General features: G+C 43.0%; 1 protein-coding gene across 8 annotated transcripts in view; it reads left to right on the forward strand.

The window, feature by feature from the left end:
- Positions 1-24,890, forward strand: part of ADAMTS17 (ADAM metallopeptidase with thrombospondin type 1 motif 17) — a 361,254-nt gene that overhangs the window by 196,951 nt on the left and 139,413 nt on the right. For 7 of the 8 annotated variants that reach the window (XM_067755884.1, XM_067755885.1, XM_067755887.1 and 4 more), the window contains 2 exons: positions 19,218-19,322; positions 20,333-20,478. In XM_067755884.1, coding sequence (XP_067611985.1) covers positions 19,218-19,322; positions 20,333-20,478 — 251 coding nt within the window. The remainder of the gene's footprint in view (positions 1-19,217; positions 19,323-20,332; positions 20,479-24,890) is intronic. The other variant, XM_067755886.1, reaches the window with a different exon arrangement.

The following is a 24,890-nucleotide window of genomic DNA, read 5'->3' on the forward strand; positions in this document are numbered from 1 at the left end:
TTTGTGGCACCCAGATCTCCTGATCCCCTAAGGGAAAACCCTGCTTTCATAAACTTATCATCTTTTAACCTGCTATATAATTTGCTTGTTTATATGACTATTGTGTTGATAATCTCTCTCTTCTAGATTTTAAATCCTTCAAGGGTAATAATCTTACTTTTCCTCAACAGTATTTTCCAACTGCCTCAGCCAGTGCCTGGCACATGGTAGATATTCAAGTATGTGTTGCTCTGAAATCCATTCATGACCCTAACGGTAAATTTAAGTTCTTATGTGACTTCACCCAACCACTGATGATACTGGACACGTTCACAGGCGAGGGAGGAACCCTTACAGGCCTCCCCGTAAAATGAATTGGCTCTCTAAGCCTGAGTCCACATTTCTCCATCTGGTTCACCAACATACATGTAAGACTCTGTCAAATATCTTACAAGCGTTCATACAAACCTTTCCTCTGGCTTCTTCCCAAGACAGTACAAGTCTGATAGTGAGAGACTGCAGCCTGCTTCCTAATGGCCGTGCATTAATTAATACCCTCATTGTTAAAATCTGAGACTCCTGGTGAATTAATACACGTAAGGTGCTGAGAACTGAGTCTATCACAAAGTAAGCACTCAATCATACGAGCTGATGAATGTGTTGCTGTTACCTTTCTGGATAACACTGGCTCCCCACTATGGGGGCACAGAACTAAGCTATCTTTGTACATCTCCAGGATCAGCATTTTTCTATATTGAACTCCTCAGGGCCATGAAAAATTAAACATTATACAAAACTCCAGAGACCTTCAGCGCCAACCGAAATGTCGTGTAATCCAATTGATCTCTATAACCATCATTATTCTTTAATGCCCTTGAGGATTGAAATGGATATCATGTAATGAAATGATCGTGGTCCCAATATTGCCTTTAAATTTCTTATCCTGACATCTGCCTTCAGCCAAGATGGAGTATCAGGGACCAGATTTATCTTCCCACCTGAAGCAACTAAGAAATCAGATGAAATATACGGAACAGCAATTTTCAAGACAGTGGCCATCAAGCAAGGAAGGACTGTGATCCTTGGGAGATGTGAAACAAATGAGGTGAACCCTCTGATTGTCCTGGCTTACTGCCTGGGCCGTCTCCAGGCTGTGGCATAGAGAGGGAGGGCTGTGAAGAAGCAGCAGACTTCTTGAGTTGAAGAAACAGAGCCAGGAGTACTGGGGGGCTGAGGCAGCCAGTGTTCACAGAGTAGAGTACCACAGACAAAAGAGCTTTACAAAGAGAGAACCTGAGAAATCTGCACAGGATCTGCACGAATCTTCAGTTTAGTACTGAGAAACACGTGTGTGAGAAAACTACCCAAGGCCAGGAAAAGAACCATCTGAAAATCTTAGAGGGAACAATCTCTGAGGCTCACATGGGCATCAGGTAGTGTACACAGAAGGGTGTTGTATCAGTAGAGTGGCAAAACTAGCCCCACACTAAATGCTGATCTGGTTCCACCCAATAAATCTTAAAAGCAAAATCTGAAAGGATCTAACTGTTTCCAAGTAATTTAGACAAGTCCTAGAACAAAGCTCAGAAACATTTATAGAAATACAAAAACAGCACTCAGCAAAATAAAATTCACAATGTCTAGCATCAAATAAAAAATTATCAGGCCTTCAAAGGAACAGGAAAATACATCCATAATGAGGAGAAAAATCAATCAAAACTGACCTAGAAATGACACAGGTGATAGAATTAGTAGACCACGGCATTAAAACAATAATTATAACCATATTCCAGGTTCAGGAAGTTAGCAAAAAGAAAGATTGAACATGTTAAGTAGAGATATGGAAGATATGGAAAAGATCCTACTGGTATTTCTAGAAATGAAAACTACAATATTTAAGATGAAAGATACCCTGCTTGAGATTTCTGGCAAATGAGAGATTGCAGATGACTGCTGAAGATAAAGCAATTGAAGCTATCCAAAGTGAAATACAACGAGAAAAAAGACTGAAAACAAAGAGAACTGTGGGACTTCAGGTGGCCTAAGACATGTGATTGATGCTCTGAAGGAGGTGAGAGAGGACTAAAATAATATTTAAAGAAGTAATGGCTGACAGTTTTTTCAAATTTGATGAAAATCACAAGCCCACAGATCCAAGATGCTCAATGAACCCCAAGAAACATGAAGAAATCCAGACCAAAGCTCATCATAATCAAATTGCTTAAAAGTGGTGATGAAGAGAAAATCTTAAAAGAGCCAGAGGAAAAAAGACAAGTTATGTAGAGATAAGCCAAGGTAGGAACGACAACATATTTCTCATTAGAAACAATGCAAGTGAAGAAAGACCATGGAGCAGCATCTTTAAAGCACTGAAAGAATAAAAGCCTGCCACCTTAGAATTCTATACCTTTTTAATAGGAAAAAAAAATTACTACCAACTAGATGCCATGAAAAAGAAGGACAACACTCATAGCCAGGAGTTTTAGGGGAATGAATATCGTGAAGACATTACAACTCCAAAAATCTGGAGGAATTTCTTAAAAACCACACACATGCATGCCAGTTGGGAACGCTGCTGTCTGTGTTCCCAAGCCCTGGCTCCCCCAAGGCTGTGTCCATGAGGAGGACTTCCCTGGCAACCCCCTCAGCTTGCATTCCTGCACCGGGCCTTCGGGGGTAGCTTGGAAAAGCACAGAAACATTAATGAGGCAAGTGGGTTGTGTGTGCGTGCATGTGTGTGAATCTTCTGTCTTAAAACATTTCTAGAACTATAAGCCTATTACAGAAAAGAAAATAATAATGGGGTGTAACACAGTGTGGACACTGCCAAGGGAATGAAACCACAAAACACATTGTTGCTTCAGGAGTTGAACATTTTCTTTTTCTTTTTCTGGAATACAGACCATAAAAATAAGAAGAAAAGAAACTGGATAGATTGTATTTTGAGAAAAATACTAACCACCATGACTACTGGTGGGCAGTTTTCATTTTGCTGCTGCCTCTTATGAGGAACAAAATCTTATCCTTGGCGGAAGGTAGAGGATACGGTCTCAGGGGATCACGTTTCTCATGGACGCATCTTTGTTATTGTGTAAAAGCAGGGGTTCTGAGCTAGGGTCTGCAGATAGATTTCAGAGGATTTGTGAATAGGGATAGGGAAAAGATCACATCCTTATTTTTCTCCAACCTGTAACCAAAATGAGTATTTCCTTCCATTATGAGTGTGGGCAACAAGCCACAGCAGTCTCAGCAGTACCTGTGACTGTCACGTGATTAGGAATCACAGATCCTTTTCATACTGCATGAAAGTTGTAGCAGCTATTTGGAATTATCATTTACACTCATGACTAGTTCAAAATTACGGTCGTTATTAGACCTAGGGCCAGATCTTATATAATGTGTTGACAAGGAAACACATGTGTTACTGTATTAAAAATTTGTATTTTGCATTATATTTGAACTTAATTGTTTTTTTGCTAAACTTATGTATTTTATAATTATTCACTGACCAATATTATTCTGAGAAGGGTTCACAGGCTCCACCATATACTTCAAAGTACAAGGCCAGGTGCTGGTTGCTAGGCAGTGGCCAGTCAGCATTTGCTCCCCAAGGGAAGGGCTGCCTTTCTGTGACTATTCCTCTTCTTTAGGTGGAATTTCCAATACTGAACTTCCTTCTGATTGGGCTTCTGTGTGTGTTCTTCTTTTGGCATTCACAATTCGTAACCATTTTAAGACCAGACAAAATTAAGAGCCACTTCCTTATCCAAGGGTATAGGGTAAATAACTTTGGAAAAACATTACAGTTGCTTTGGGAGCAGCCTAGCTTCAAATATTTCTGCTCTCTCAAACATTTGCATACCAGAGAATGAAGAAAAATTAAGATACAGTCCATTTTCATTTCTAGGGCTCTGGAGATCCCCACACCATCATCATCGCATCTTTCATGTCTGTCTGCAGAATGCGGGTATTGTAAGGCACAAAGCTGTGTGTGGAAATATGAACTACCAAAGGAAAAAAAAAATTGGCATCAATAGCTGGCATTTGTTGCAGAAGTTATTGGCAAATATAGCTGTCTCCTCTTTTAGCCAATGGTAATGTGATGGTTTTAATTCAATAAAGCATTTCAAGAAAGTCCAAACATTAAAAGTTATAAACATTGGATGGTAAATATTTATTAGAAAGGGGAAATGAACTTTATGCAATTAGCCCAATCCATCTTTTTTTATGATTACAAGTTCCTCCTGTCTACGTCAGCAAAGTCACTTGCAAAGCAAAGTCATTATTTAACAAGACTTAAAGCTATTTAAGCTCAGATATTCTGCCAGGTGAAACAGAGGGTGAGAAGGCCGGAAGTAGTTATTATCAGCTGAGAGGAAGAGTGTGCCATTGCTACTGGAGACAGAAGCAAGAAGTGGGGCGTTAGGGCAACGTTCTGCCAAGGATCATGGCATCACAAAGCCCTCAACCCTTTTCAATATGAAAGAGAAATTTATCTGTCCCCCCTCCTCACCTGGTTCCTAGAGATTCTTAGTTGAAAGGTGCTATGTAATGACCACTCGTCCCTGCATCCTTCCTGCATCTCAGCAAAACATGCCACCATCACTGCTCCAAAGCCCATGCCTGACTGCCCCACAGGGAAAGGAAGGTGCTGGGAAGTGATGCATAACAGCCTCATTGGTTGACTTGAGCAGGGGTGTGCCAATGTGTCATGGCGTGCACAGTGGACTGAGATGTGCATATTATGCTGTTTTTTTAAAAAAATATTGAGCACAGAAGCTATAAGCCAGTTGTTTCAGGAAGGCAACAGTGTCTAGAATGGTAATCAGCATTAGAGGGTCTTATGCATTCTTTTCTACCTAATGTTCGCTCCTTTGCTCTTTTCCATTTATTTCTCCTGGCCTTCAGCACACCATGGAGGTGCTGTCCATATCACACAGTGGTTAAAAAGATAGGTTCTCCAGTCATGCTGCCCAGGGTCATGTCCTGCCTCCATCTCTTGAGCATGTTACGTAGTCTCTCTATGCCTCCGTTTTCTAATCTGCAAAATGGGAAAAATAATTCTACTTACAGAGCATAGAGTTGTTATGAGAGTTAAGTAACAAATGAACTAGAGCACTTAGCACACAGTAGGTGCTCAGTAAACATTAGCTATATCATTTTTTCCATCAACTCATTTCCTGGAGTCAGTGGTAGAGGAGATGCTGTTTAGCTGACAGTCTCGTTGCCTGGTCCTTTTCTGCATCTGTCCCTGTCTGTCCTCTCCACTCCTCCTGCCGCTCTGGGAGCCTGTAACCTCCAGGAATTGCTCTCCAGGGTCCAGTATCTCTCTCGATGTGCTTCCAGTCCCAAGGCTGGGAAGCCTCTTTCTGTCCTTTCCCAAGTCCCAGGGAGACTCTCATGGTCATCTTGATGGATGGAGATCCCTGTGGTGTCCAGGAAGCTCAGGGTGTTGGAATTCCACCTTGGAACCAACAGTATTCTTTTCTCTAATGTTGGTCATTTCTAAACCTGGTGGGTCATTAGAATCTCCTCCAGAGAATGGCAGCAGTGTGTGTGCCTCACTCCGGACCTTCTGTGTTAGAATCTCTGGAGGACGGGCTTCAGCTATTTCTTTTTATTCAGCTTCCCCGGAGATTCTCAGGCTCAGCCTGGTTTGGGAACTTCTGATCTAAATGAAACCTGCCCCTTTAATGCCAATGTACCTGGCCGGGGGCGGTGGGGTGGGGTGGCTGGTGGAACAGGAGCCTTGCCCTGCTCCTCTCAGAGAGACAGGGCCTGGCTGGACACCAGGTCAAAAGCCGCCTTGCCTGCCTCAGTCTCGGCTTCCTGCCCAGCATCTGCCACCTCTCTCAGAACTGTTGAACTTCGGCAGTACATGGCCCCAATTTTCCGGAAGTGTTTGAACCTTTGCAGTGGACTGCCTCCTCACAGAGCTCTCCAGACTTTGCAAGTTGTGTGTTATCCTTCACTTCTTGCCCACCCTCCTTGCCAGCTGAGTGCCCAGTGCCCCAGCCCTACCCTCACCCAGCAGCACCCACCCCAAGTGTCCCCAGCCAGGTGACAGACTCTGCAACCTTCAGGAACATGGAAGGAGTGACCGGCCTTCCAGAAGTGGGGCTGGCACGCTGGCCTGGGGTAAGGCTTCAAACCACAGTAGTTATGTGTGGAAATTTTGGATGAATAATTTTTCATCCAGCTCTTAGCATTTTATCTCCCTTTTGGCTTATGTTATCAGCAACAGATTTCTGAGGACTTTTACATAACGGTTCCCTTCAGTATTGTCTTGAATCAGAGCTGCTCTCCAAACAGTGCATGAAGAGTGTCAAAATAACCTTGAGAGTACTTAGGAGGGAGACCACCAGGTGAAGAAAACGACAAAGCCTTGAAGGCACGAGCAGTCATGTCTTTGTCCTGGGAAATTCAGACCTTCCCCGCATTTCCATGGTACTCCAAGGAAGGAAGCTCAGCCCAGCCTTATTTGTCATGCAGCACCTTGAGGACTTCTGTGCACGACTTTCAACAAACCTTAAATGTGGCTAGTGACATAACAGATGCTAGAACCAGGGAGCCATTTTCTTTTCCTTGCTCTTTGGACTGGACCCACGGCTTTCCATTTCATTTAAGCCAAAGATTAAGCTACCCAACAATGCTTGCTGATAAAACACCTTAGGCAGAGGGCACAGAGCAGTCCATTCCACCGCAAATAAGAGACAGGGATGAGCTCTGAGGGCCGGCTGACAGGATGGAAGATCGAAGGTCGGGGGCGGGGGAGTGGGGAGAGGAAATTGGGGACCCATAGGCAGTATAACCAATGGGTAAGAGTGTGTTCTGGGGTCAGGACAGGTTCCAGCCCTGCGGCTTGGGCAGGTCACTTAATTCTATTTCCTCGTCTGCAAAACGTGAGTAGTGATAGTTTCTGTCTCATGAAGTTGTGTGAGTAGTAGTAAGGAATTCTGGTAAAGCTTTTAGCCTGATGCCTGGGCTGGGTAAATGCTTAGAATGTGTCAGCTTTTCTGTGTCTCTGCTGAAGCCTTGCACTGCTTGACATATGAATTTATTTGTTCATTCATTCATTGGTTGATTCACTCAGCATGTCTTCTTTGGGTCTGTACCATGTGCTGCCAGATGTGTGCTAATGAGATGAGGAGGCGATAAGACACAGCTGCTGCCCCCTGGGAGTTCAGGATCGAGGGGTGAGGGTGTGGGAGGTGAGACACATGGGACTGTCAGCCACAGGACCAGTTAGGTTGGAGCACTCTTAGAACCCATCAGGGTTCTTGCTGGTGGGAATGGAGAAAAGGAGGAAAGACTTCACAAGGGTGGGGAAGGATATGGCAGGTGATTTCCTGGCTCTCTGTTAAGATAATTTAGCCCTGGTCCCTTCCCTGGCCTGAGTTCTCTTGAGGGCAGGCAGCAGGTCATGCTCGCTCTCCATGCTCTGTCTCCAGTAGGGGTGAACAGCCTGCAGGGAGGTGGGCCTGGAGCAGGGCCAGCGAGGTCACCGAGTGTCTGTGGGCTATGGGTAGTCAGGTGCAGACAGGGAAAAGTGAAGGGCAGGAGCTAAACAAAGGTAGAGCTGTGTCGTAGGGGTTTTAGTCCTGAAGGGAGTGATGTATGGTTTAAGTCAAGATCTGTGTTTTCAGAAGATTTTGCAAGTGTGTTGAACATAAAAAGGTTATAGTCAAGAAGACCTTTGAGGAACTATTGCAGCTGTCCAGCTGAAAGAGGAAGAGGATAAAACAAGGCAGTGGCATTGAGCGTGAAAAGAAAGAATTCACTCTGGAAAAGCCACATTTGCCATTTTTAATTTGTCTAATCAATTCTTTGTAAATATGCACTGTGAGCACTAAATAATTACAACAAAGACCATCTCCACCACAGATGGTTGGTTGGTTATCTGTGTGACTTTTCAGAATTATTTTCTGAATAATCAATATATGCCCAAGGTATAAAATCCAAAATTAACCATTTATATGTTTCCTTTTTCATGCTAATATTAGCATGCTACCATACTGATGTGCATCTTGCTTTTTTTTTCTTAACAGTACATTTTAGAGTTGTTTAATATAAATGAAAATTGAGTTGCCCCATGTTTGTTTTTTTATTTTTTTACCACAGATTGTGTTATTTTTAAAACTTTTTATTGTGAGGTAATTTTAGACTTAAAGAAGAGTTACAAAAATAGTACAGAAAGTATACACTTTTTACCCAGCTTCCTTCTCTGTTCACATCTTACATTATCAAAGTCAGGAAATTACTGTGGTATGATCTTAACTAACATACATTTCAGATTTCACCAGTTTCCTCACTATTCTCCTTTTTCTGTACCAGGGTCCCATTTTGCATTTAGTTGTCAGGTCTTCTTTGTCTCCTCCAATCTGTGGCAGTTCCCCAGTCTTTCTGGGTCTCTCATGACCTTGACACTTGAAGAGTACCAGTTTGGGTTTGTCTGATGTTTTCTTGGTGCTTGGATTGGCGTTACGCATTATCAAGGAGACCACAGAGATGCCGTGGTCTTATTACTGGTGCTGTTACTCTCAGTCACCTGGTTAAGGTGGTGTCTTGCAGTCTTCTCCACTGTAACTTACTGGTTTTCCTTTTGTTATTACTTTTGAGTTCATCTGCATCCGAGTATCCTGATCCCAGCGCTATTGACATCTGGGGCTGGATCATTCTTTGTTGTGGGGTTATTTTGTGCCCAGTAGGATGTTTAGTCTCTACCGGCTATAAGTCAGGAGCATCCCCCTATTTGGGACAACCGAAAAAAGTCTTCAGATGTTGCCAAATTCCTCCGGGGCGGGGTGGAGGGTGTGTGTGCAAAATTGCCCCCAATTGAAAGCCATTAATGTATAAGGTAAATACCTAGAAGTGGGTTAAAGGTCATTTTTGCACATATATATATTTTTGTAATTTTATTCACCTGTAACACAATATGAAATACACAGAAAAGTGCTCAAATCATAAATGTACAGTCACATTCATTGCCCACAAACTGAACACACCAGCATAACCAGCATGAAGAAGTACAGCGTTTCAACAATTCCAGCAGCCCTCCAAAGCCCCCTTCTGTTCACTAACCCCCAGCGATAATTACTATCTTAATTTCTGATCCCACAGATTAGTCTGCCTGTCTTTTAACTTTATGTGAAATCAGGTTCATGCCTCCATTGTTGATAGATGTTGCCAGATTGACCTCCCGCAAAAGCTTATCTGTTTACCATCCCACAAACACCACTTGGAGGTGCCCGATTCCCACACCTTCTCCCAGTCTATCTGAGCTGTGCCAATCTGAACAGTCAAGAAATGAGCCTGTTGCAAGTTGAATGGCATTTCTCTTGTAGTAAGTTTGAGCATTTCTTCATATATTAAAAATATATAAAAAATTAAAGTTGTGTTATCTTTTCTGTGAACTGTCTTCTTAAATCTTTTTTATATTGTATTATTGATTTTTTTTTTAGTAATTTGTTAGAAGTTTTAATTACTAAGGAAATTGGCTCTTTAGCTGAAATATGAGTTGCAAATGTTCTTTTTTTCCAGTTGATTTGTTTTTTATTTTGTTTATCATATTTTATGTCAGGCAGAAGTGTGCATGTGTGTGTGTGCGTGTAAAGTGAAATATATGTCTCTTCTTAAGGCTTCTGGTTTTGTGCCATGTTTAGAAAGGTCTTTCCCGCTCCTAAACTGTAAATAAATTGAATTCTTATGGTTTCTTCTAGTACTTTTATGGTTTAATTTTTATGTTTAAATCCTTAATCCAGCAGTCATTTATTTTAGGGTAGGGTGTGAGGTAGGGGTCCAACCTCACTTTCCTTCCAGATGGCTACTCAGGTGGCTCCATACCATTTGTTGAATAATTTAATTCTCCCCATAAATTTGAAATGCCATCTTTATAATATACATTTCTGTATGTCTCATTTTTAAATATATTTTTATATTTTTTTTAATATTTCTGGATTTTCCAGTCTGTTCCACTAGTGTAATCATGTACCTCTTAATATTTACATACTGTGGCTTTATAAAATATTTTAATACACTAAACATATGCTTTTTCACAATTGTACTGGCTATTATTTCTTGTTTATTTTTCCATATGGTCTTTAGAATCTGGTTGTTTAATTCTAAATTGCATTGGTATTTTAAATTCCCTTACATTAGTTTATAGATTAACTTAGGGAAAAATATATAATTTTGTACTTTAAGTCTTTCTACATAGTGTTCCTTTACATCCATTCAAGATGACTTCCCTCCCTGACTCAGGGGAATTTTAAAGTTTTTGTTTTTTTTTTTTTAATGTAGATCTTACAAGTTTCTTAATATATTTATTCCTATGGAATGTTTTTTTCCTATTTAATGGGTCTTTTATTCCATCTTTGAAATTGGTTGTATTTTGTATTCATAAAGAGCTTTGATTACAGTATCTTAGTTTTATACTTAGCCATCTTACTGAATTCTTTTAGAGATTATAACAGTTGAGTCATTTGGGTTTTCTAGTTATATAACTCCATATTAGCCCCTAATGCTTTCTCTCACCTAAAATAACACTAACAGTTGTGATAATGGACACCTTTTTCTTCTTCCTGACTTTAATAAGAATGCTTCTCATGTTTCCCCATGAGATAGATACTTTATCAAGTTAAGGAAATATCCATTTATTTATATTTTATTTTGTTAAGAGTTTTAATAAGAGATTTGATTGAATTTTATTAAATGTCTTTTTAGCATCCATGGAACGATCTGGATGATTATTATGGTTTATCCAGTCACTTTTTCCCCCCAAAGAGCCAACTCTTATATTTTTCTATGGTTTTTCTGTTTCCTAAGTAATAAATTTCTCCTTTTATCTTTATTAATTTATTGTTTTCTATAAGAAAATATTGTCCCCTTTCAAACTTCTTGAAATGGACACTTAACTTATTTTCTTCTTGTTTATTGATATGAGTATTTGAGACTCTGAATATTCCTTAAAGCACTCCATTTGTCACGATATCTATGTTTTCACCTTTATTATTTTCTTTATCTGCAACTTTGGTTACGACTTTCCCTTTGACCCAGGAGTTGCTTAAACTGAGATTCTATTGCTTTTACTGCATGCTGTGGATTAAAAGCAAGCCATTTGTTTCATGCCAAGGGGAAAGTGTTACACAGGGCATGAATATCAGGAGACAGGGATATTGAGACTGTCTCCTATCACTAAGTCAGGGAACTCTTTATTCTACATGGTATATCTTCTACATCAGCTAGTTTCTTCTCAAATGTTGCCTCTGTCCCATTCTTTCTATTCTCTTTTTCCAGGACTATGATTAGACACATCCATCAGTATTTCTCACTCTGTCTATCATATCTCTTAACCCACTTTTTTTATTTCCCTCCTCCTTTTCTCTCCATGCTGCATTCTGTATAATTTCTGCATATCTATTTCCTAGTCACTAAATCTCTCTTTCAGTGGTGCCAAAAACCATTGATTTTCTTCAACAATTATATATTTGATTTTTTAAAGTTCTTTCTAGTTTTTTTTCCAAATTTGCCTGATCATATTCAATAGTATCTTGCTGCTAGCTTGTTTATGTGATCTCATCTTCTATTTTTTAAGACATTTTATAGAGTTATTGTATATTCAGTATCTGATAACTCTATTATCAAAACACTATGAGAATTTAAATCTTTTTCTTGTTGTTTCTGCCATCTGTCACTCATGTTTCCATGCTTGATTGTGAGTTTACATTTTATTGATGATAACCATGAAATTCTGAGAGCCTGAGTGGTGATTGCTTTTCTTCAGGGAGAGTTTGTATTTATCTCAATGAAAGCCAGGAGATGCCACCAATCCTTCTAGGACTGGTAAACAGTCTTCCAGATTCCCTGGTCTAATCTGGGTGTCTCAGGTAGAGCTTGTGACCTTGCCACCAGCCCAAAACTTATTCTGCCAGCTCTAGTTTCAAGATCAGTGCTGGCCCTCAGGGAAATGCACCCCTTGTATGTGCTTAGCCCAGATTGGAATATGTTTGTAAGTAGGTATAAATATAGCCATGTGTGTATTTTGTATTTGCTTCCTTGAATAGTTCTTTTTACTTCTGATGAGCTCAGCAATAAGAATTGTGTTTTATTACAACACCTCACTATTTGTATAGTGGAGGAGCAGCCCAGCCTCCCTCAGGGTATCTATTCTGACATTTGCCAGAAGCAAAAGTGCCTCAGGCACACTTCTCTTTAGAGTTTCTACTGTTTCCTAGCTCCGTGAACATGATGAAATGAATGCATTTCCACCTCCAAGCCTTCCTTTCCATTCCCTCCACCACTCAATTTTATTCTTTTTCTTAGTGGTTAACATTTTACCTTTAAAATTTCTTATATCTCAGTTATGTTTATCTGTTATGTTTTCTCCTCCCCCAGCTAGAAAAGATGACAAAATTGGGATATATGGACAATCTCCTATTGCCCCCACCCCACTGCACCTTCTTTTCCAGGCTGTTCTTATCAATATTATTTCTGCCTCACCTGGGGTGTATCATCTGCATTCTGTTCTCCAGCTTCAACCCTCCATTGTTTTTGTTCGATGCTTTGATCAGTGCTCACTTCCAATCCTTTTATCATGAGTTTTCCATCCATTTCTTTGTTGACAGAAGTTCATCCTTTAGTATTTTCTCCAAAAGAGGATTTAACTCTTTATATGTTCAAAAATGTTTTTCTGTTACCTAAATACTTGAGCAACAGTTCAGTTGCTAGTAACTTCCTGGGTCACATTTTGTTTCCTTGTATCTTTCTAAACATGACTGCCTTCTGGCAGTGAATGCTGCTGTAGAGAAATGTGCTTGTAGCTTAATATCTTTTCCCATCATCCGTGACCTGGTCTCGTTTTTGGGGGGAGGGGGCGGTGGGCTGGCTGCCTTAAATATCTTTTTGCTTTATCTGAGATCCAGTAACTTCATTGGGACATGCCTCTGTGTTCATCATTCTTTGTCTTTTTCCCTGGATCAGGGCTTTGCTTTTCAATCTGAGTCTGAGATCTTCTTTCATTTCAGGATAGGTCTTGAATTTATATTCAAATACCTCTCCTGTTACATTACTTTAGTTCTCTTCTTTAGGAGTCCCATGCTTCTTACCCGGCTTGGGGTCCTTGACCTCCACAATCATCTGCCTCCTCACTGGAAAAGTGGAAAAATAGAGAAAGTCCATCCTGCCTGCTTCCTACTTATGCTTATGTCAGCTCTCCTTTATGTGTCTTCCATATCTGTCATTTCCTCTTAATTGTTTTGAATTATTTGTTCATTTCTATTTTTATTGTATTCACTTTTTCTCAATCATCAACTCCATGTACCTCCCTGTGTGTTCAGTAGTGTGTCTTTTCTTTATGCTGCTTTCACTTTAGTTATCATTGGTCATCTGCTTTTATTTTCTGTTACATTTCTTGATCAAGTTCTAATAGCTCATACTTTATCTCCTTTGACATGACTGTCTTTTCCCTTAGTTCTTGTGTATTAGCTTTTTGCAAATGCAAAAGAAAAGACACAATTACTGTGTTTTTAAAACATTAATAGTACTATGCTTGCACATTATTTTTAGCCATTCCATGATCATATTGTCTGATGAGTACTCTTCATCTGCTTTCTCCCTCCTGTTTTTTCTCCCTTTTTTATTTACAGTATCTTAGTATAGATCCTGTACTGCTTCTTTTCTACTATTGTTCACCTCTGAGTTATTCCTGGACCAGCTATTTATAGGATGTTCACGTCAGGGAGAAGGAGGGCTGCTTCCAGGCTATCAGAAACTCTCCTTATGAGAGGGGTGTGTGTGTGTGTGTGTGTGTGTGTGTGTGTCCCAACTTACAGAGACTGCTCACCATGCAGAGTCTCTCTCCTGTTTGAGGTATGACTTCCTGCACGTATGTTTTATCCTTATATTTCCTTGTGAAGCTCTGATTTCCCTGCTTTTACCTTGTGATAAGTTGAGTCCAGATAACCTTATATCACTGTCTAAGCATTTATTTACTTATTTAATAGTTTTATTGAATTATAACATGCATACAGAAAAGTACATAAATCCCTAAGTTTAGAGCTTGATCAGTTTTTATAAAGTGAATGCACCTGTGTAGGCACCACATGGGTCAAGAACCAGAATATGAACCTTGATAAGTAAACTCCCAGTCCTGTGTTTCTGACCCCACTCAGGGCCCTTGGTGTCCACAAACATCTGCCTCCTCGTTGGAAAAATGGGAAATATACAAACAGCTCATGCAGCTCAATATCAAAAAAAACAAACAACCCAATCGAAAGGGCAGAAGATCTAAATAGACATTTCTCCAAAGAAGACACACAGATGGCCAAAAAGTACATGAAAAGATGCTCAACATCACTATTATTATTTGAGAAATGCAAATCAAAACTACAATGAGTTATCACCTCACACCGGTCAGAATGGCCATCATTAAAAAATCTACAAGCAATAAATGCTGAAGAGAGTGTGGAGAAAAGGGAACCCTCCTACACTGTTGGTGGGAATGTAAATTAGTATAACCATTATGGAGAACAGTCTGGAGATTCCTTAAACAACTAAATATAGAACTACCATATGATCCAGCAATCCCACTCCAGGTCATATATCCGGAGAAAACCATAATTCGAAAAAATACATGCACCCCAATGTTCACTGCAGCACTGTTTACAATAGCCAAGTCATGGAAGCAACCTAAATGTCCATTGTCAGAGGAATGGATAAAGAAGAGATATATATATATATATATATATATATACACACACACACACACACACACACACACAATGGAATATTACTCAGCCATAAAAAGAACAAAATAGGGACTTCTCTGGTGGCGCAGTAGTTAAGAATCTGCCTGTCAAGGCAGGGGACACAGGTTCGATCCCTGCTCCGGGAAGATCCCACATGCCGTGGAGCAAGTAAGCCTGTGTGCCATAACTACTGGAGCCCACGCGCCTAGAGCCCATGCTCCGAAACAAAGAGAAGCCACCACAATGAGAAGCCTGCGCACTGCAACAAAGAGTAGCCCCCACTCGACGCAACTAGAGAAAGCCCACGTGCAGCAACGAAGACCCAACACAACAACAACAAAAATGAACAAAATAATGCCATTTGCAGCAACATGGATGGGCCTAGAGATTGTCATACTGAATGAAGTCAGACAGAGAAAGACAAATATCCTATGATATAGCTTATGTGTAGAATCTAAAAAAAAAATGGTACAAGTGAACTTATTTACAAAACAGAAATACAGTCACAGGTGTAGAAAATAAACTTATGGTTACTGGGGGGGAAAGGGGGGTGGATAAATTGGGAGATTGGGGTTGATATATACACACTACTATATATAAAATATGTAACTAATAAGGACCTACTGTATAGCACAGGGAATGCTACTCAGTACTCTGTAATGACCTATATGGGAAAAGAATCTGAAAAAGAGTAGCTATATGTATATGTATGACTGATTCACTTTACCATACACCTGACACTAACACAACATTGTAAATCAACTATACTCCAATAAAAAATTTTTTTAAAAGAAAGAAAATACTGCACATTTTGGTTCTAATTTAACAGTACACACTCAACTGGGGAAACCCAAAGGATTTCACCTATGGTCACTAATAAAGGCATGAGTCCAAGTATTGCCACTCACTCTGCCTGCATCTTGCCTTGGCCTCCCTGAGTGAGCCCTTAAGACTTGCTCTAATTATTGCAGGACCTATGAGTAATAAACTCATCTACTTCAAAAAAAGAAAAAGAAAACAAAAAGTGGGAAAAAATAGAGAAAGCCCTGCCTCCCAGGGCTTTCATGAGCCTCAGGATGACAGACGTCAGAGCACTTTGTCATTTGTAAAGCGTGACGTGAATGCCAGCTCTCCATCTAGAAGTCATTACAGTGACAAGCATTGGTGTGGTCCACCCCATTTGTTCAGCTGTGAAAATGAATCACAGAAAGGCAGTTGCTTGGCTTGGGCGCACAGAGCAATGCTGGTGGCCAAGCTGAGGTCAGAGGCTACAGCTTTACAGTCACCTTTTCTGCTCATCCTCATTGTCTGTTTCTAAACTGACTTCCAACACTGTAGTTTTCTCTTACTCATTTTTGAACTTCATATACATGGAGTTGTATAGTATCCCACTGTTCTAATAGACCATAATTTACCTGTTCTGCTGTTGGTAGGTGCTTGGGTTGTTTCCATCTTGGGAACTAATACAAATACTGTGGCTGTGAACATTCTTGACAATGTTTTTGGTGAACGTACACACACATTTCTGTTTGATACAAACCTAGGAGTGGAATTGCTGGTATTGCATTTCTTCAGCTTTAGTCAGTACTGTCAAAGAGTTTTCCAAAGTTGTGGAACTAAGAATCTCATCATCAGTTTATGAGACACTTGGTATTCTTACATCCTTGCTGACACTTGGTATTCTCCATCTCTTTCGTTCTAGCCATTTTGGTCAGTGTGAAGAGGTGGCTGGTTGGTTTTGTTTGTTTGTTTCTGTTTTTTAGCTGGTTGGTTTTAATTTGCTTTTCTCTGATGACTAATGAAACTGAGCATCTTTTCATGTTTTCTGGCCATCCTGTATGTTTATGTATCCTTTTATGTGAAATGTTTGTTCAAATCCTTTGCCCATTCTTCTATTGGGTCTTTTTCTTGATTGATCAATAGGAGTTTTAGGGGTTTGTTTTATATATATTCTGGATACAAATCTTTGTTGGTTCTGTGCCTTACAAATCTCTCTCCCATTGCAAACATCTCTCACTTTCTTACAGTTGTCTTTGATAAACAGAAGTCCTTCATTTTGGGACTTCCTAGTGGTCCAGTGGTTAAGAATCCGCCTGCCAATGCAGGGGACACGGGTTAAATCCCTGGTCCGGGAAGATCCCCCATACCGCAGGGCAACTAAGCCCGTGCATCACAACTACTGAGCCAGTGCTCTAGAGCACACGAGCTGCAACTACTGAGCCCGTGCGCCACAACTAATGAAGCCCGCTCACTCTGGGGCCTGTGTGCCGAAACTACAGAGCCCATGTGCTGCAACTACTGAAACCTGCGCACCTAGACCCCGTGCTCTACTATGAGAGAAGCCACCGTGATGAGAAGCCTGCGCACTGCAACAAAGAGTAGCCCCTGCTCGCCGCAGCCAGAGAAAAGCCTGCACGCAGCAATGAAGACCCAGCGCAGCCAAAAAAAAAAAATTCTTCATTTTAACATTTCCCTACTCCAGCTCATTTTAATATTAAATAGTATGATTAATAGTATAATTAGTATAATAGTATAATAAATAGTATAATTCATAATTTTTTTCCTTTATGGCTAGTACTTTTTTTGTTCTGTTTAAGAAATCTTTGCCTGACCTCATTCTCCTTTTCTTTGATGATTCGAAAAGTTACGAGAAAACACTGTCTATAAAGCTCACACACCACTGTCTTCCTCTCTCTCCTAAGGGGCAATTAGGTCTCCTAATCCTAAACACTCCTACCCCATAAATTCACCTCCTGGGCCCGCCTTGTCTCATGAATACGTGTCCACACACTGACACCATGCTCTGGAAGAGCTCTTAGGTCAAAGTGCATGAAATCACACACTTAACAAGGTGCCGTTGGTCTTTATGGGGACCAGCTGGTGCTGTGCTCCAGCCACTCATCCTGTTACCACTCCATTGAGAGGCGGACAATAATGGGAATGTGGAGGCTTTTCTGAACCCAAATGTGCAAAATTCCACTCGACTCATCAACTTCTTTAGGGGCACAGAGCAGCTCTGACATACTTGAAAAATGAAAAAGGGCTGTGGGCTGTTCTGAGCTCATTGTCAAGCCTGCGGTTCTGCTTTCCCTCCCTTTGCGCCTTTGTTTCTGTCCCTTCAACATCTAAACATTTTCCAACTTTGGACAGCACAGTTGCGCGTCTCCTCTGCGCAGATGTTCGCGATTACTTGGAACAGCCGGCCTCTATACTGAGTCCTCACACCCTCACGAGCCCCGCAGGGACCGCCCTGAGCTGTACGTGGGGACCCTGCCTGAGGTGTACCCTCCGGTCCACGGCCGCACCCTGGAGGATGGAGCCTTCAGGCATTGTCGCCATGATTGGGTCTGGCATCCTGGAAGCACTGCATCTTTCAAAGAGCCTTAAGTACATCTGTTCTCAATTTTTAGACCACAAGGCGAGGATTTGGGTGCAAGGAGTTTATCTGGGAAGTGATCCCAGGAAGCACTGTGAGGGGGCAGGGAAATGAGGGGCGATCAAGCAAGGTGCACTGATGGGCGGACAACAACCACCCCTGGGACCTTGCCAGATGTGTGGACCTTGCCTCAGAGCCATTCCACCCAGGGACGGGTGTCCAGCTCCCATCCCTTGTGGTTAAGGGTTGCTCCGTGGCCAGAGAACGGCTTCTAACAGGCAGATTAGGGAAGCAGCAGGACATGTGGGGGGACGGTGTCTGCCCTGAGTCCTGCAGGGGAGACCGAGGCAGATGGGGAGGACACCAGCCATGTCTGCTTCAGTTATTTTGATAAAGTGTCTCATTCTGAGTACTTTACCCATGTCCAAGTTTCCCATTAATACAAATGGGAAAATGGGAGTCTGTGTTTTTAAATGCTTTTTCCTGTTTTAGTAGAATTATTTTAATTGTATATTCGTGGATGGTAAGAAACTCTCTAGGTGAAATACTATAAGAAATCACAGGTGGCTCAGCGGAGCTAGCAAGCAGGTGACCTCAGGGAGGATTGAAGTTTGCCTCTTTAACCCCAGGGCAGCCCTGAGCCTACATCACCTGTTGGGTTCTCACTCCTGAGGCCGCATAGCAGCTGCACCAGCCTCAGCTCCAGAGCGAGCCCGCCCTGAGGAGGCTTGGTTGCTGAGGTTCTTTTCCCATGCGCTCTGTAGGACCGGTGGGAATCTGCTTTGTACCTTCCTACATTGAATGTATCTGCTTGTTAAGGGCTCCCAGGCCCCAGCCTGCATCGGATGCCTCCTAGGCCCTCAATAGCTAGTGCAGGAACTGCTGAGCTCAACCTCCAGGAGGTGAGCCCTCCTAGGAGTAAATGCATGGAATTTTGTTGAGCTAAATGAACTAGTTGAAATGATGCATCTATTTTTTTTTGATATCCAGATACATGACCCTCCTTCTTCCCCTCATGTTTCAAATCCCAAATCCAAACCAGTCAGGGAGTCCCACCTTCCGGCCCCATTGTGACCTGTGTGCGGAGTTCTCGGCAGTCACGTTCTTTCCCTTGTCAGCAGCATCTGATGTGTGCTGGACTGTGGTGCCTGGTGGAAGGAGATACATCCTGCAAAACCAAACTGGACCCTCCGCTGGATGGCACAGAGTGTGGGGCAGACAAGGTAACCCAGCTTCTCACTGCCCCCAGCAGGCAACCCCATATCCCCTGCACATTGGCACCTCTTCTGAAAGGTGGTCCGCACTGCACTCAGGAGCCCCTGAAGCACCCCCGGGCCACCCCAGAAATTCCATGGAACCCATTTAAGGCACAGAGGGATATGTTCAGCTCTCTCCTGTTTTTCTTATACAGGAATCATTTACTCAATATTTTTATTAAATTAACTCCTTTTGTCACATGAGTGAATTTACTTAAAACTTTTATATCAGTAGACCGTAAATGGAAAAACAGGATCACTTGCCGTGCAGAAAAGGCTGTCGTAAGATGATTTTAATGAGAACAATAATAGCGGTTAAGAGCGCCAGTCTTCAGCCTGATCTTCATTAACAGGAGAGACTGGCAAGTGTTAGGAGAGGTGTTCAGGACCAGCAGCCACAGCCTAAGGCTTTCTCTCTAGTCTTATTGTACGAACTGAAAGAGTTGCTGTGATCAGGACCATTAAGTCACATCTCCTGCCCCAGGGTTTGTGCCACACACGTTGGGAAATTATTTTCGAGGATTGGCTTTCTCTTATCCTCAGAAAGAGCCGAGGTTCTCCCACGTGGCACCAGCTGTATCATCTCCAAGCACCAATCCCAGCCCTGAGGTTCAAAACTACAGAGCCAGGAAATACTGCCTTTCAGAAAGAGACTCACATTAAACAGTTTGCAGAAGATAGGTTTCTCCATGAGCCATGTGAATTCATCCTTTTTCTGGGAATTTAGAGAACCTCCACTGAACACATTCACGTGGAAGTTTAGGGCAAAATCCAAACCCCAGAGCCATAGCAGTGTCAGGTTGGATATGGAAGGAATGTCACCAATGTCACCAGAGTTAGCAAACTTACACACCCCGAAATAGTCTACTTTTGTGTAAATTAACAAAAATTGGGTTTCGGAGGCGTGGTGTTTTCTCACATGGAGGGGATCTCAGTTTTTAGTGAGTAAGCAGGTTTGCTGCCCTGCTGTGTTTCAGTGGTGCCGCGCGGGGGAGTGCGTGAACAAGACGCCCATCCCGGAGCACGTGGATGGAGACTGGAGCCTGTGGGGCAGCTGGAGCATGTGTAGCCGCACGTGTGGCACGGGAGCCCGCTTCCGGCAGAGGAAATGCGACAACCCTCCGTAAGTCCCCCTGACCAGCCTTCTCCAGGGTGCGTGGATCGGGGTTTCCAAACTGCAGCTCGCATTGCCTTGCAGAGCAGGGTCTGTCTCCCACTGTTGATTTGAGCTGAAGGAAAGTGAACTTGAACCGAAGGTCCAGGTTGCCGGGCATTGTGTGCATCAGATGGCATCTCAGCTCAAACAGAACTCTCTCTGTAACAGAGATGCAGTAAGTCCTGTGGGGAGCTGGCTACCCTTCCTTGCATGGGCCCTGGTAGAACCGTTTCTCATCCAGCTGGAAGAGAATCCCTCCCGGCCTGCTTCCTGGCTGCCTTAGACAAGGGTTATCCCAGGGAAGCTGGCAGACCTTCGGAAAAGTGAGGCTGACCTTCAAATTGGTTATGCTAATCTGGGAGCAGCCTGGCTGTTGATAAGTTGCAAAGCATTTGTGGGTTCCACTCTTTTGTATCCAAATATCTTTCACCTGTCCTGTTAGAACTGTTTGACAGAAAATAGTTTTTTAGTTTTGTTTCCTCATAGGCTTCCTTTTATTGACTATGATGATGCCATAATCCTTGTTCACCTCTACACATTTGTTCCAAAAAACTCAGGGCTAGATCTTATGCTAAACTGTAATAATTCCTTTATCACAGGTTTATTTTTTCTCCTTTTCTCTTGAAATTTCCCATTTTAAATATTTCTTTAAATTATCTGTTTTACATCTAGTGTGCCATCACATTAAGTTTTGAAAATGAGCAAGTTATAAATTATGACTAAAAGGAAATGGTTTATATCTACAATTAAATCGTATTGATGAATAATTAGCAAACCTCTCCTGTATTTAAAAATTCTAATGTCCAATGTGTATCCCAAACCAATTAAATCACAAACTCTGCAGGTGGGGCCGAGGAATCAGATGTGCCAAATCTCTCTGGGCGACTCCAACGACCAGCCAAGGCTGAGAACCTCCAGATTAAAGGAGAACTTACGCTCACAGTTTAGTCAATGTCAGGAACACTGTATTTTCTGGTAGTGCTGTAAGCATTGGCATTATGTATTGTCTTATTAAAACTTTTCCCTCCAGCACCCAGCAGAGTGCCTGACAGGTAGTAGGTAGGTATTTAATCTTTTAGAAGTGAATTCTTAATTAAAAGCATAGGTGGTATATTAGGATTTTCCAGAGAGGCAGAACCAATAGCCATATACGTACGATTTATTATTGGCTCACATGGTTATGGAGGCTGAGAAATTCCGTGATCTGCCACATGCAAGCTGAAGGCCCAGGTATAATTCAGTCTGAGTCTGAAGGCCTGAGGACCAGGGGAGCCCATGATGTAAATCCCAGTCCAAGGGCAGGAGAAGATGAGAGGAGACATCGCAGCCCAAACAGTGAGGCCTCCTTCTGCCTTTTGTTCTAATCAGGCCCTCAGTGGATTGGGTGATGCCCACCCACACTGGGGAGGGCAACTGCTCTAGGAGTCCACCAATCCAAATGCTAATCTCATCTGGAAACACCCTCACAAACACCCCCAGGAAGAATTTTTAGTCTCGGCATCCCATGGCCAGTCAAGTTGGTACATAAAATTTGCCATCATAGATGGGTAGATGATTAGAAAACCTATTTAGCTAAGTGGTGAGAGGTTAATAGTGGCTTCAGCTTTTCCATTTCTCTGTGATGATGTTAAAATAGTTCCACCTCTCGCCCAAAGAAGAGAGCTCTGGGTTTGGAATCATGGTTTGGAGATTTGGGCCCAGTTTGGTTGGTTATTGGTCGTGTGACCTCAAGGAAGACCCTTCTCTCTCTGGGCCTCAGCTTCCTCCTTTACAGGGAGCTGGCATGGTATAGTAGGAAGAGCCAGGCTTCAAAGCCAGAACAGACAAGGCTTCAAATCCCAGGGCCACTTTTTTTTTTCTTTTTGCAGTACACGGGCCTCTCACTACTGTGGCCTCTCCCACTGCGGAGCACAGGCTCCAGACGCGCAGGCTCAGTGGCCATGGCTCACGGGCCTAGCCGCTCCACGGCATGTGGGATCTTCCCGGACCGGGGCACGAACCCGTGTCCCCTGCTTCGGCAGGCGGACTCCCAACCACTGCGCCACCAGGGAAGCCCTCAGGGCCACTTTTTATAGCAACAGGCAGCTGTTACCTTCCTATCCATCTAAAAATTGGAAAAATCCATGGGAATGCATGTAAAGTACATGATTTGTATTTACTACACGGCCCCTCTTGATATTAGCACCAGGAGAAGAACAGGGGCAAGACCACATGCCCTACCTCCTACCTCGCAGCACTGTTTTGAGGCTCAGAGGAGAAAGGATTTGTTAAGTGCAGAGCACAGTTTGCAAAGGCTGTGGCTGTCATGGGTGCTTCATGTTTGTGATTGGAGCTCAGGTGCTCTGGCCAAGGACTGCTCTCCTTTTGCACATTACATACATCATCCCAGGTCAGGTGACACCCAGTAAATGTCATAGTAGGGGAATATCTGACCCTTTAAATACCTCTGGAAGGACTCTGTGTCCCAAGATGGTCAACAATAGGATTGTGTTTAGGTGAAGGCATCCTTGCAAGAATAAGATGTTATCAATGCTGAGCAAATGTGTTAGGCACAATTTTCATGGGACTTGATTTTGTGTTTTGTGAAGATGACGTCGGCTAAGGCGCACCCCCCCCCCCAACCATGCTTCGGCTCTGCCCATTGTCCCCACCCCAGCTGCTTTCTCTGTTCTGGGCACAGGGGCATTTTGTGATAGGAGGCTCCTAAAGACCCCTGAGTTCAGAGGGCTGAGTGAACATACCCCCCACCCTGGCCTGTACTGCCATGGGATTTCCCATGCTGCATCCTCACCCCACCCCTCCAGGCCCATTGGCCCCATAAAGAGGCTGTTCTGGAAATCCCAAAGTTGTTTTAAAAACCTTCTTCCATGCCTCTGCTTTATCAGGTGGCCCCCAACTGGCGGTCATGAACTTCATCTCTCCTTGTCCCCTTCCTACATCTTATCATTGAGGAATGGGGACTCTGTAGGACTACCGCATGTAGACAGCTGAGGGGTTTTATGCGTCTCAGCACATCAGGTGGTTGTGGGCTCTGGCACATCTCCAGGAGGGAAGTCTTCCAGCAACACCCCGTGGGGCAGGGCAACTGGAGAAGGACCCGAGAGAGAACACCCTCCTCGGAGATGCCTCTCCAACATGTGGCCTTCAGTAAACCTGCACAGGGCCCTAACTCAGGGCCAGGGACCCTGCTTGGTGTACACTTAAGATAAGCAAAACTGGATAAAGTCCCCGCCCCCCTATAGGGGCATAGTCCCGCCAACTCCCTTGGTTTTCTCCTGGACACCTCAAACCTGATGGTTCCTAAGCTGCTATCTCTCCTCCCCCAAACACCCCTCCCAGCCCACGTCCCCCTCAGTAAATAGCACCACCAGCTGTTGCATAGGTCGAGTTCAAAGCCCCTGAGTGCATGCATGGCCCCTTGTCCCCTCTCTTCCTCCTCCATCTCTGATAATGATAAGAACAGGGCACACAGGGCCCTGTCTAGGTGCCAGGTTCCCTTCTAGACATTTGCACATAGTAAATCACCTAAATTTGTCATAAGGGAGAGGCGTCTTTTTTGTCCCCTTTGCACATGTTAAAAATTGAATCATATGGAGGTTAGGTAACTTGCTGCAGGTCACACAGCTGGGCAACGGCCAGTCAGGTTTGGACCCAGTGGCGAGGCTCCAGTGTCCTTTCGGACGATCAGCATCAGCCTCCCTGCTTCCCACATGATCCCCCCGGCCCCCAAATTCATTCTCCACAGAAAGCCAGAGACATCCACTTACCAGTAAAGCCAATTACACCTCTTCCTGCTTCAGCCCTTTTGTTCACTCCCCGCTGCACTTAGAATGAAATCCATGCTCTTCACCGTGGCCCCTGTATTAGTTTCCTGTGACTGCCATGATAAATTACCAGGACTTGGTGTCTTTTTTTTTTAATTTATTTTATTTTTTATTTATTTATTTTTGGCTGTGTTGTGTCTTTGTTGCTTTGTGTGGGCTTTCTCTAGTTGCGGTGAGTGGGGGCTACCCTTCATTGCGGTGCGCTGGCTTCTCATTGCGGTGGCTTCTCTTGTTGCAGATCACGGGCTCTAAGCTCATGGGCTTCAGTAGTTGTGGCTCGCGGGCTGTAGAGAACAGGCTCAGTAGTGTGGCGCACAGGCTTAGTTGCTCTGCGGCATGTGGGATCTTCCCAGACCAGGGATCAAACCTGTGTGCCCTGCGCTGGCAGGCGGATTCTTAACCACTGCACCACCAGGGAAGTCCCTTGGTGTCTTAAAACAATACAAATTTATCCTGTCACAGTTCTGGAAACCAGGAGTTTGAAGTCAAGGTGTCAGCAGGATTGATTCCTTCCTGAAACTCTGAAGGAGAATCCATTGCTCTCCTGTCCCCTTG

The sequence above is a fragment of the Pseudorca crassidens genome, chromosome 1 (genome assembly GCF_039906515.1).
Source record: "Pseudorca crassidens isolate mPseCra1 chromosome 1, mPseCra1.hap1, whole genome shotgun sequence".
NCBI classification, from domain to species: domain Eukaryota; kingdom Metazoa; phylum Chordata; class Mammalia; order Artiodactyla; family Delphinidae; genus Pseudorca; species Pseudorca crassidens.